Here is a 14,098-nt window from a genome sequence, read left to right as displayed (position 1 = left end):
GATATTCTGGGTGCAAGTAACTACTTTCATTGGACTAAGTACTATATCTTTGTTAAAAATAATTTAATTCATAAATTAATGAAATATTTTCTAATCTGCTGCTACAGTACAGCCAAGGATTATTTAACTAATACGTGATTCAGTCAAAGAAACACTAAAGCAACTTCAACTAATTAATATGAATAATGGAAAATTATGTATCTGAGAAATTAAGTTAAATTAGAGAAGAGCTACAAAATAATGATATTCAATCAACTATCAATATGGTGATACAGAGGCGTCGCTAGGGTTGGTGCCACCCGGGGCAGCATCTTTGGTGTCACCCCCATGAAATTCAAGGGCGGGGGGGATAGGGGTAGTAAACTCCAGTTACATCACTGCTGCATGACCAGTGACTAATGTTTAGCAATGGGAACGTTTAAAGGCCATAAACCGAACTTTATTAATGATAAAATAAATAATCGTAGTAATAATGAGGAAAAACTCAAATACCACTTTGAGTACAGGCTACAGATCCTACATTTATTCATCTTCAACAATGAAAAAAATTGAAAAATAAAGAAAAAAAACTAGTTCCGATTTAACTGAGTACAGGTAACATCTCAAAGAATCTAATATTTCATTTCCTTGCCTTCAATCCTGCAAAATCATCTATCACATCAAAATCAATGATTTCCCCCTATTTAGGCCTATTTGTACTCTGTAATCCTAAAATAGGCTATATAGAAACGAAGAATTTTTCTTAGGTTGCTGCAGCATGGCTTTGGTCATTAGTGTCACATTTAGAGGCTCTATAGTGTCACCCCCTAAATGGTGTCACCGGGGGCGCCCCCCCCTTACGACGCCCCTGATGCTGAATATTAACCCAATCAGTAAGAAACAACTCAGAAATGACTCGTGTTCCTTACTGATTTCCAATAAATTGCACTTAAACCAAGGAAAACAAGCACTAGAATGCTGGAATGAAATCGCACACTGACAAAACAAAAAAATATATCTAGCACAGCAGTTGCTAAGGGGCAAGAATAAGGAGACTGGGTGTACCGTGTAGCAGCGCAGGAGAGAGGTGTTGGAGTTAGAGCGATGGGAAGCCCTGAGAGCGAGCACAGCAACAGCCCTACCAGCAGACACTGCCCCAGGAAGAGGTGTCGCCGAGAGGGCGTCCCATGGGCAGCACGCACTAACACGTACACCTGCCGGAGACCACATCCTCAGTGCCGCCACCTAAGAATGGCACTCGCATAAAAATACAGGATTAACTTCATACAGCACTTAAAAATATTGATGCTGGTTGCCTGAACGAGGCAGACCCGTCCTCTCCTCATTTATCAATCCATAAACACAAACCGGGTATAAAAGATACATAAAGCACGGGTTACACTATTCAGGCTCAGCATATTCTTTTCACCAGACTTCTAAACAATAATAATAATGTATGCCTGTGGTGTCGCATCTACAACATTTAAAGTATTCCAAGTTTTATAAATTTTAGTGGTTGTAGTACTTATTACCTACTCTTATTCAAGAGTTCTACTTCTGAATTATTGCTCGAAATAAATTACTCCTGCGAGCGAGATTCTCTTTTTGGCTCTGTAGTAGTTACGATGATTAAAGAAATTTAAAATTAAGAGATATCTCTGTAGTAGTTACGATGATTAAAGAAATTTAAAATTAAGAGATATCAAGTTGGAGGATCTGGGGCGGGTGTAATAGTAATTAAAAAATAGTCATGAAAAATTCACTTCACGGTAACTGTGAACACCTGTATACAAGTCACCACCACGTGTTCGGTGGGAGGGGTTATACGCCACTTTTAGAATTACTTTAGGTCCCGTCATATCCACGAGTCTCTCCAGCACGCACCTCGAAGGCGACGATGGCTGCCGCATTGGTTGCAGCAGCAGCCAGAAGAGGCACCACCCACGGTGCCGCTCGCAGGTACACTACGCCCAAACTACTGCTGTTGTTGGGTACTGTGCTGTCTTCACCGCCATCTGCAGAAAATAAACAAATCACTTTTATAACAGATCAATTTATAAACAACATTCATTTGCTTTTAGGTCTACAACGCTATGCTGGTCATGGCTCACCTGCTGCGGGCGTGGATGTGAGCAGGGAGTGGTGGTGGGTAGTGTGGGAGACCCCAGCCACGTAATGCGTCGTCAGCTCTTCAAACTCCTCCATCACCAGCCACGAGGGAGGAGACAGGGCAGCAGGACGTAGGTGGGACAGCAGGAGGGAAGAAGGAAGTGGGATGGGAAGAAATGTTAGGATGAAATTACAAATGAGAAGCTAAAAGGGGGGGAAGACATGGGAAAGGAGAAGCATGGAAGGTCAGGAGCAAGCAAGAAATACGAGAAATCTTAGAGAAGGGACAGAAGAGTGGAAAGAGATTTAAGGGGAAAGTGGGCAAGGAAAAGGGGGAGGCAGTGGATGAAGAAACCTAGGAAAAAGGAGAGGAAGCTGGTAGGGTGATAATACAGAAGGGAGAGAAAGAGCTCGTGGTATTGGTTATCGTGACATCACCTGTGGAGAATAAACCTATATCGTCACCGTTGCCAAGTCACGAACACAGACAATACATACTGATAATCATTAAATTAATTAAATAAGAATAGACGGGGCCCTGATACTAAAGTTTTTGAGGTTGTCTCCAAATGGTGTTGTGTGCAGTACATAAGCGCCAATCTTCATATCTGTCCTTCAGATTTTTCACGGCTACGGTGATCACCATCTACTAGGTCGAGGGACTGATTACCTCTTCCACTGTCTTCTGTACACATTTTTACAGTCTTCAGATTATGTCCATGTATTATATTAATAAAGCCACTGGATGGCGAAACCTCTACAAGATACCCAAGTGTTGCACATCCGTAATTCATGTAAAATTGGCATTTGTAGAGCTGTAACTGCCCACTGTTACTTCAGTAATCCTCTTTTTTAGTGATGCACTACCTCTCAGAGGGTGTAAATGAAGTAGCCGCTCAGGTTGCATAACTAACTGCAGCAGGTATATTAAGGCATGCCAGGCAAGTCCAACTCCTGTACCTGTCGAATTTATTTTTATATAAAAATACCCAAAGTTCTTGCTTCAATGACGTTATTTGAGGGTTTGTTCCACTCGTCTACAACTACTGCCAAACCAGTATTTTCCGATATCCTTTCTAAATCTAAATGGTTTCAACTTTAATCAATTGTTGAAATCCTGATGGTTAGATACATTTTCAGCACATTATTTATAGCCCATTTGTACACTTAATCATTTATCACAAAGTTTTTCCAGAGTGCAAATTCAGTGTCTTCAGTCTGTTCTAGGAAAGATGTCTGATACATGGGATCAACTTAGTCATCCTTCTCCGTACATTTTCCACCAGATTTATGTCCATTCATTACACTTTCAATGATATACCAAGAGAGGGAGGGGAGAACTATTAATGGAGGGATGCACTGATGAAGGGTAAACTCCAGGAAATAGTATTCATAAGATTCTCCACCGTCGTATAGTGATAATTATTAGTCGCAGGTAGAACCACTCATTTAGTCCTTCGACTAGGCTGGTCAGAACCCCACCAACTACTACCACTCATCCTCCCTCTGAACATAACACATGGTCTATAAGAGGTCACTGACCTTCCTGTACCCAAAAGCGATTAATGCGGGTAATGCCTGACCAAGGTCTAGAAAAAATGCAATCTTTTTATACATTATGATTCTTCATATAAGAGGCAACCATCATATCAGTATACTTAACATATTATGCAGAGGCATCCATCACAATACCAACTAGGTTAAAAGATGTGTGCACTTATCAAGACTAAGAAAACTTCCCCCCCCCAAGTGGCTTCTTCAGTCCTAATACAGAGAAACTAGAACAAGAAGATAATGCAAGTGGTCAGGTGAGCATAGGTTAGAAGTGGAGCAACACATTAGATTCTCAAAAATTGGTTGGCCTGATATATAAGCGAGGCCGATGGACCTCCAACATTGCTTCCTGATACATAAGAACATAAGAACGAAGGAACACTGCAGAAGGCCTACTGGCCCATGCGAGGCAGGTCCAAGTCTCCTACCGGCTTAAGCCAATGCACCCAACCTAGTCAGGTCAGGTCACATTGACTTAAGGGAGGAACACGGCAACCGACCTGGTAGCACAAGCTATCAGGTCCAACTCACACCCACCCACATCTACTCGTGTATTTATCCAACCTATTTTTAAAGCTACACAACGTTCTGGCCTCTATAACGGTACTTGGGAGTTTGTTCCACTCATCCACAACTATTACCAAACCAGTACTTTCCTATATCCTTCCTGAATCTGAATTTTTCCAACTTAAAACCATTGCTGCGAGTCCTGTCTAGGCTAGATATTTTCAGCACACTATTTACATCCCCTTTATTTATTCCTGTCTTCCATTTATACACCTCAATCATATCCCCCCTAATTCTAAGTCTTTCTAGAGAGTGCAGATTCAGGGCCCTTAGTCTATCCTCATAGGGAAGGTTTCTGATACATGGGATCAACTTTGTCATCCTCCTTTGTACATTTTCCAGAGAATTTATATCCATTCTGTAATACGGTGACCAAAACTGTGCAGCATAATCTAAATGAGGCCTAACCAAGGATGTATAGAGTTGAAGAACAACCTGAGGACTCCTATTATTTATGCTTCTTGATATGAAGCCAAGGATTCTATTAGCTTTATTGCGAACACTTATGCACTGTTGTCTTGGTTTCAGATTACTGCTAACCAGAACTCTTAAATCTTTATCGCAATCCGTAATATTAAGATCTACATTATTTAGTTTATATGTGGCATGGTTATTGTCCTGTCCAACATTTAGAACTTTGCATTTGTCTATATTAAACTGCATCTGCCACTTCTCCGACCACTGCATCAGTCTATTCAAATCTTCCTGGAGTGCTCGAATGTCCTCGTCAGAATTAATTCGACGGCCTATTTTGGTGTCATCGGCAAACTTGCCGATGTCGCTCTTTATGCCCTCATCTATGTCGTTTATGTAGATTGTGAACAGCAGGGGGCCCAACACTGACCCCTGTGGAACACCGCTCGTGACACTTCCCCACTCTGATTTCTCCCCATTTATGCAAACTCTCTGCTGCCTATTTGTCAACCATGCCTCTATCCAGGAAAAAATTTCTCCTCCTATTCCATGTGCTTTAATTTTCCTCAATAGTCTCTGATGTGGGACCCTGTCAAAAGCCTTACTGAAGTCCATATACACAATATCATATTCATTACCATGATCTGCCTCCTCAAATACCTTAGTGAAAAAAGTTAATAAATTCGTAAGGCAGGAACGCCCCTTTGTAAAACCATGCTGAGATTCGTTGATTAATTTATGCTTTACAAGGTGGCTACGAAGTGCCTCGGCAATTATTGATTCCATAAATTTTCCCACTATGGAGGTTAGGCTTATTGGTCTATAGTTCGAAGCTAAGGACCTGTCACCTGTTTTGAAAATAGGTATCACATTTGCCATTTTCCACTTATCTGGCACCATGCCAGTTTGTAGTGATATGTTGAAAAGATTAGCCAAAGGTGTGCTAAGCTCCTCTTTACATTCCTTTAGAACCCTTGCATACAGTTCATCAGGGCCTGGGGATTTGTTAGGTTTTAATTTATCTATTTGCCTAAGGACCATGTCACTTGTGACCCTAATCGTGCACAGTTTATTATCGTCCTGTTCTACATAATTTATCATTACTGGAATATCGCTGGTATCCTCCTGTGTAAAAACTGAGAGGAAGTATATGTTAAAAATTCTGCACATTTCCTTATCACTGTCAGTGAGCTGACCCGAGGAACTTTTGAGTGGGCCTATCTTGTCCCTGATCTTACTTCTGTATACCTGAAAGAATCCTTTTGGGTTAGTCTTCGATTCTCTTGCAACTTTAACCTCAGAATCTCTTTGCTTTTCTAATTCCCTTTTTTATTTCTCTCTAACTGAATATATCGATTTCTTAATTGCCCCTCTCCTCTTTTGATTTGCCTATATATGCCTCTCTTTTGACCAATCAGATATTTTAATCTATTGTTCATCCATTTAGGATAATTTTTGTTTGATCTGATTTCCCTATTTGGAACATAATTTGACTGAGCAGCTAGAACTATGCCCTGGAAAGCATCATATCGGCAACCATCACCACCTACCTGACCCTTAGTCAAGTCATTCCAGTTCAGCCCACCTAAGCAATTTTTCAGTCCTATGAAATCAGCCAAGCGAAAGTCAGGGACGGAGACTTGATTGCCATTATTAGGGGAATTCCATGATATATTAAAACTGAGTGATTTGTGATCACTTTCCCCAAGCTCATCATTAACCTCAAGATTATTAATTAGTGTTTCCCTACTGGCAAGAACCAAGTCAAGGAGGTTATTTCCCCTAGTTGGCTCTGTCACAAACTGTTTTAAAAAACAATCCTGGATCGTACAATTTGTCATCTAATGGCTATATCACTGTTCAAATTCAAATTCAATTCAAAGTTTATTCTCTATAAGGATTACAATGCTGAGTTTACAGAAATTTGGTTATTGTGTGGTTTACATGTAGTAAAATAGTGATTACAGTGTACCACTAGAACGCTGGGTTTCTTGTCTAATGGCTGTATCACTTGAGTAGCAATCGTTTACCAAGGGTTGTAGATATGCTAGAACTGCCTGACTTGTGTGGTGTAGTATGGTGTTTATGACCGCTACTACTGCTGCTGCTTCCAGGGACTTGCTAGTAAGTGCTGGTAAGAAGCAATGATAGCACTCACCAACATTATTTGCAAAAAAGTCAGGCTGTTATTGCATATCCAGAACTTTGACCAGAGGATACCACATAAGTGGTCTAAACCACAGAGGGTTACTGGTAAACTCAAGAATGAGTTTACCAGTAACCATTTAAACACAATATATCTATGTTCACTGGGAAAAGCTCAACTCGTGTAGGTCATGCAATGTTTGGAGGATGGGAGGTAACAAGGTTTCATCCAGGAGGAAGTAAAGAAAATAAAGACAAATTGAGTACAGGACAAACTCGAACCATTCAACAAAGCGAAGCTTCACGCCAGAAACTTTGGAGTAATGACGTCAGAAAAGATCTAACATTCAAGATCACAACAATGTTGCTATTGTTAGAGCAAGGAAAGTGACTGGCTACATAAACTCTGAAGCCAAGGGATGCCGAGTCAATGACGATACTCAAGTTACTTGTTCTTTGCAGGCTGGATACTGAACTCTTCAAGGTACCTGGAGTATACCTGGAGGGTGTTCCGGGGGTCAGCGCCCCCACGGCCCGGTTCATGACCAGGCCTCGTGGTGGATCAGGGCCTGATCAACCAGGCTGTTACGGCTGGCCGCACGCAAACTGACGTACGAACCACAGCCTGGCTGGTCAGGTACTGACTTTAGGTTTCAGTCTAGCTCCCTCTTGAAGACAGCTAGGGGTCTATTAGTAATCCCCCATTAATTAATAAAATACCCTTCACTCCTGAACATGTGATCCCTTGCTTCGCTAGTTCTGCCCGCTATGTAACTATCATGTAGAGCAGCACATTGCTCATGTACTTAATTTTGTGGAATAAAGTATGCCTGGTGGTGTGGGGCAGTGATGTGAGGTGAGGGTGGCCATGACCTCACCTGCGTCACCTTTGTCTGCCTCATCTTCACGCCTGGCCAGTATCACCATTGTGACTGGCCACTCGTGTGTCTTGTTTTGCTTCAACTGTGACTACACCAGTTTTCACACACGCCTGTGTGCACCTCACTGTCGACCTCCCCCCCCCCCCCCAATACGCAATGCACATGTAAACGTGTATACACTCAACAAATATTAAGCCTTTCTTGGGGTTATACATTGCCAGTATGGAGCCCATGTGTGACGAAGCATGTCAAGTAGCTGGAAAAAGTACAAAGGTTTGCAACGAGACTAGCCCCAGAGCTGCGGGATATGGGGTATGCGCTATGAGAGAGAGAGAGAGAGAGAGAGAGAGAGAGAGAGAGAGAGAGAGAGAGAGAGAGAGAGAGAGAGAGAGAGAGAGAGAGAGAGAGAGAGAGAACTGTGTCAAAACTGTCAGGGGTGACAATAAGGCAGGAGGAGGTGCATTTCCTTCTTAAATCGCTTGACCAAGAAAAGGCTGTGGGCCCAGACAAGTTGAGCCCAAGATTGTTGAGAAGATGTGCAGACCAGCTAGCAGCACCTCTAACTCGCATCTTTCAGCACTGCCTAGTACAGTGTAAATGGCCCTCTCTATGGAAAGAGGCAAATGTAGTCCCTGTTCACAAAAAAGAAGAGCAGAGCAGAAATCAGCAACTACAGACCAGTGTCACTCCTGTCAATCACTGGTAAGATCCTCGAGACAATCTCAAGACAAATGACAGTTTTTTGACTACCACTCACTACTTTGTGATCGTCAATATGGCTTCAGGAAAGGTGACTCTGCTGCTGATCTGTTGTTAAACCTCTCCACTAAGTGGCACCAGTCACTGGATGAATCCAAAGTCAGCTGTGTGGTAGCCCTGGACATTGCTGGCGCTTTCGACCGGGTGTGGCACCAGGGCCTCTTAGCAAAACTTCAAGCACTGGGAATTGCAGGCTCTACGCTGTCTCCTCAGTGACTACCTTCATGGTAGATCTCTAAGTGTAGTTCTCAATGGAACGGAATCAGCAAGACATTCTACTGGGGCAAGTGTTCCACAAGGAAGCGTGCTGGGTCCATTGTTATGGAATGTCTACTTCAAAGACCTTCTTCATCTCATCCCAGAATCACATGCATATGCAGACGACTGTACACTGACATTCACTTATCCAAGAGAAGAAATGCCAGGTGCTCTAAGCTACATCAATCACCAGCTGAGAGCTATATCAGCTTGGGGAAATAGATGGCAAGTAACATTTGCAACCGAGAAAACGCAAATGATGATCGTCTCTAGGCACCATGATGGTAATGCTGGTGCAGTAGTAAGGATGAATGGGAGGGTGTTGGCACCTGGAGAAGTTGATATCCTTGGGGTGAAATTTGACTCCAAACTAACCATGAAGAACCATGTTGTAAATCTTGCAAACAAGGCAGCCAGGAAGCTTACAGCACTTCGCCGTATCTCGCATCTGCTTGACAGTAGGGGGTTGCAAGATCCTGTACGAGGCACAAGTACGCTCACACCTTGAGTATGCTCCACTTTCTTGGTTTGCCTGCCCCCCCCCCTCTCATCTGCGACTGCTTGACAGTAGAGAACACAGCAAGACGTCTCATTTCTCGCCTGGACCCATCCTGGATAGATCTGTCATTTCAGCAGAGCCTTCAACATAGAGATGTGGGTGGCCTTACTGTTATGTACAAGACCAATATTGTCAAAGTACCACACTTGGATCCACTTCGAGGAGAGCGTGAAACAAGCTTTTATGCCACAAGACGGACAGAAAGCAGCAACTTCACTCTGGCTGTACCCTTCTCCAGAACATCACTCCATCTGAGATCATACATACCCAGGATGACTCGAGTATGGAACACATTCGTTCAGCATAATGATGTCAACGAGATAAAGTCAGTTGATCAAATGAAAATGCTGGCGCACAGATGGCTCCAACTTTATCCTGTTCCCTACTTGTATGTCTCATAACAATAAAAATGCTTTCAAATGAGCTGATGTAGGTAACAGCTCTTAGCTTGCCAATAAAGTTAGGAATCCTTAACCTGTAAATAACTTGTCAATAAAGCTAGGGATCCTTAACCTTGTCAAACCCTGTGTAAAAAAAAAGAGAAAGAAAAAGAGAGAAAAAGAGAAAGAAAGAGAGAGAAAAGAGAAAAAGAGAAACTACGATGTTAAGCAGCACTTTCATCCAGTCACATGACTATAGGTAAATAGAATAAACTGGAAGTGACAGATGGACACTGCCTATACATTTTAAACCTTAAGTATAAAATGGGTTCAAAAGGTCAGCAACCAGTAATGCGACCTGATAAAGCTTAAAAGGTAAGGGACTACGAGACAAATTCTGTCTTGTAAATCGTTAAGTGCATTAAACGTTTATTACACACGTTCGTCTCCACCTGATCTTGTATGCGGCATTCCCTCTCAACTCCAAATACTATTACATACTACAAAAAGTACATGGTTGAGTCAGGTCTGATAAAACATTAAAAGTACATTAAATAAAAGGTACATTTTCATACTTATAATTTTGCACTCATCCCAACTTGTCACGGTGGTTGTGCTTGTTGTTCTTGTTCGTGCTGTTCTTGTCATCCTCAAGGTTTGAGAGGCTAACCACCACCACCTACTTACCAAGGCTGAAAGAATGATCACCTGCATACTACTACTGTTGTCTCCAGTGTTATACCCGCCTGTAAACGACAGATGAAGCCTGTTGTGCTGGTGAAAAGTTTCGGCAGGATATCAGTGTTGTACATGCGACTCGCAATTTTCTTGTGCCTTTGTTGGCACGCGTGTGGGGGGAATTTGGGCGTGGTCAGGGGGTCGTGACCCACCGCGCCGCCCATGGGGCAAGTGACCTTCAATACTGCTGAATCCCTGAGTTTACTGGTAGATGCAGCCTCTCCTGACGCAGGTCATCGTCAAATAATGGCCCCACAACTGCTTAATCACTCTGGCTTACCCCAGCTAGATTACAGATCAAGTGTAAAAGATACTGTGTTATTAAACCCGAAGAGTTACTCCTAGGAAAGCTAAGCAACCTTGGATTATTTCCAAATGGAATTCTTTTGGTCCTCCGCACGATGATACGACCCACAATAGACTAACAACCCAGGTACCTATTTACCGCAACCCTTCAGACAAGGAGGGGACGGGGAGACAATCAGAAGGCAGTAAAAAAAAACTCTTCATGCATGAAATCTGAGCTGCTTTCCGCTTCCTTGGATTAAACCTAATTACTGCTTAGTCCTTAGGCTGTGCATGACTACACGTGAATATATATTATTTACGGTTAGAAAAACAGAGGCAGTAGATATGACGAGAATAATATCCAACGTGGCTGGCATAAATCACAAACTCAAAAGAGGAAACATTAAATGACGTTTCGGTCTGTCCTGGACCATCAGGTTACGACTGTCTTGAGAATGGTCCAGAACGCACCGAAACATCGTCTAAAGTTTAACTTTTTGAAATTTACTCGCTATGTTATATTTAAACATTATGGACTGCAGGTGGGTCATTAGGAGAGCAGAATACTCAGTCTCTCTCATGGCCTACAAATTTTATTACCTGAAAATTTTCAGTCTTCTACCGTGGTGATTTTCATACTTAATTTGGTATCACCCACAAATGATGCAAAACTTAAATTTAAAAATTCACTTGCCTACTTTCTAGATTACACATACAGACACACAAAGTGCAAAGGTTTGCAACAAGGCTAGTTCCAGAGCTAAGGGGAATGTCCTATGAAGAAAGGTTAAGGGAAATCGATCTGACAACACTGGAGGACAGGAGGGTCAGGGGAGACATGATAATGACATACAAAATACTGCGTGGAATAGACAAGGTGGACAGACAGGATGTTCCAGAGATGGGACACAGAAACAAGGGGTCACAATTGTAAACTGAAGACTCAGATGAGTCAAAGGGATGTTAGGAAGTATTTCTTCAGTCATAGAATAGTTAGGAAGTGGAATAGTCTGGCAAGCGATGTAGTGGAGGCAGGAACTATACATAGTTTTAAGACGAGGTATGATAAAGCTCATGGAGCAGAGGGAGAGAGGACCTAGTAGCGGTCGGTGAAGAGGCGGGGCCAGGAGCAGAGTCTCGACCCCTGCAACCACAATTAGGCGAGTACACAATCAGTAAAATTAAACTTCTTGCAAAACTTGACTACACTGGATATCTAAACAACAGGTTCTGTCAATATTGTCAGTTTTAACAATATACCCACAGTCTGTTGAGTTAAAACGTATTTAAGAGGTTCACACGCTCTCTTGAGCGCTCGCTTGGTTTCACCTCCTCGCACACTGCTCCACAAGTGTAAGTAATCTGCTAGATATAAGTCACGCTTGACCCTGGTTATCATAGGTTAAACATACACAATGTATTATTGATTCATGCCTCAAACATTATATTCCTTCACAACCATACTACAAATTTATATTACTATATCTTCATAATTTTTATATAATCTTTTTTTTTTTTTAATTCATACAACCGAGGAGGAGGAGGAGGAGGAGGAGGAGGAGCAAGAGGAGGAGGAGCAGCAGCAGAAGCAGCAGCAGCAGCAGCAGGAGCAGCAGCAGCAGGAGCAGCAGGAGCAGCAGGAGCAGCAGGAGCAGCAGCAGCAGCAGCATAGTACATATTTATATTACTATATCTTCATAATTTTTATATCTTTTTTTTTTAATTCATACAACCGAGGAGGAGGAGGAGGAGGAGGAGGAGGAGGAGGAGGAGGAGGAGCAGCAGCAGCAGCAGCAGCAGGAGCAGCAGCAGCAGCAGCATAGTACATATTTATATTACTATATCTTCATAATTTTTATATCTTTTTTTTTTTAATTCATACAACCGAGGAGGAGGAGGAGGAGGAGGAGGAGGAGGAGGAGGAGGAGGAGGAGGAGCAGCAGCAGCAGCAGCAGCAGCAGCAGCAGCAGCAGCAGCAAGAGCAGCAGCAGCAGCAGAGTCAGCATAGTTGCCCTTACGACAGCAGGAGGAGCAGCAGCAGCAGCAGGAGGAGCAGCAGCAGCAGCAGGAGCAGCAGCAGGAGCAGCAGCAGGAGCAGCAGCAGGAGGAGGAGCAGCAGCAGCAGCAGCAGCAGCAGCAGCAGCAGCAGGAGCAGCAGCAGCAGGAGCAGCAGCAGGAGGAGCAGCAGCAGCAGCAGGAGGAGGAGCAGCAGCAGCAGGAGGAGGAGGAGGAGCAGCAGCAGCAGCAGCAGCAACAGCAACAGCACATGTACAGAAATAAGGTGAATTAACTTGTTCAACTTTAATTGCCGTTATAGCTAACGTTCTTCTGTCAAGTGGTAAACTGAAGCAATTTTGTGAAGGTTGAACTGAACATCGGAAACAAGTTTATTCCTAGAGGGAAGAATATAGCACAAGCTTCACAAACGACAACCACATTCTGCACTATCCTAGTGTTGCAAGAGTACCAGACGGTCACGTGACAATAACATTACTTACTTGGCACGCTAAGTGCTTACAAATCTGTCAGCGATAAATCGAGGCTGACAGTTTTCCGGCATTGCTCCACCTATGTTAATTTTGTAAATAGAATTATTTAACCTAGTACTATCCGTGCGGCTGACAACTAAAGGTCAGGTTAGGTAAGGTTTGTCAGAAAACAGGACAAATGTTTCTTGATGCGGGTTTTAGTCATATGATACCTGCAGCCTGGAGTTTTTGGTCATCTGACCGAGGCCTTCAGCTGGCTTACCGGTCCACCGCTTTAAAAATTATGGTATAAGAATATATAATATATACAACTAAAGTTTTCTTCAGGAAATTCAGGTTCTTGTACTATTTACGTGTACTCTGAGATCTTACATATCAACCTAGCCGGGATCCGAGAGTAGCAAGATAATACACATTACTTTTCCTGACGACAATTTACTCTAATGCTTAACAAAAACACGTCTGTGTTCTCTGAAACTAGAAGTAACATTAGCAAAATAAATTTAATATTAAAATATTTTTAAGTAATTAAATCGACAAAGGCCACTTAAAGTTAGTACACATTTCCACGTTTCTAGGGAATGATTAATGGTGGTTATCATTGTAAAAGGCTTGGGGAATGAAAGATAATCATGGGTGATTTAAGGAATTCTTTGACTTAGTTTTGTTGCATTTCTTTTCCTATTTAAAAAGCTTGGTGTAAGAGTGGCTCTGCAGAGGTGATATTCTAGGGCCGACTCTAGTCACTACAACGCAATAAGGCGAACAGAATCCTTGGCTTAATATCAAGAAGCATAAATAATAGAAGTCCTGAGGTTGTTCAACTCTATAGTATATCCTTGGTTAGGCCTCGTCTAGATTATGCTGCAGTTTTGGTCACCGTATTACAGAATGGATATAAATGCTCTGGAAACCATACAAAGGAGGATAAAGTTGATTCCACGTATCAGAAATCTTCCCTATGAGGATAGACCGAGG

At 42.5% G+C, this 14,098-nt stretch overlaps 1 protein-coding gene across 8 annotated transcripts in view; it reads right to left on the bottom strand.

The window, feature by feature from the left end:
* The window catches only part of LOC128694687 (metabotropic glutamate receptor), a 111,930-nt gene that overhangs the window by 77,425 nt on the left and 20,407 nt on the right, over positions 1-14,098 (bottom strand). For 5 of the 8 annotated variants that reach the window (XR_011393400.1, XR_011393399.1, XM_053784915.2 and 2 more), the window contains exons 2-4: positions 2,091-2,526; positions 1,864-2,015; positions 1,045-1,193 (exon numbers count right to left, since the gene is read on the bottom strand). Coding sequence is in view for 6 of the 8 variants with exons in the window: in XM_053784915.2 (XP_053640890.1) it covers positions 1,045-1,193; positions 1,864-2,015; positions 2,091-2,184 (395 nt within the window). In the remaining 2 variants the exon portion in view is untranslated. Of the gene's footprint in view, positions 1-1,044; positions 1,225-1,863; positions 2,016-2,090; positions 2,527-14,098 lie in introns of all 8 variants that reach the window. The other 3 variants (XM_053784919.2, XM_053784920.2, XM_053784922.2) reach the window with 2 other exon arrangements.

The sequence above is a fragment of the Cherax quadricarinatus genome, chromosome 51 (assembly GCF_038502225.1).
Source record: "Cherax quadricarinatus isolate ZL_2023a chromosome 51, ASM3850222v1, whole genome shotgun sequence".
In the NCBI taxonomy this organism is placed as follows: Eukaryota; Metazoa; Arthropoda; class Malacostraca; order Decapoda; family Parastacidae; genus Cherax; species Cherax quadricarinatus.
Note: the sequence above shows the minus strand (reverse complement) of the source record. Positions and strands in the feature narration are given on the sequence as shown.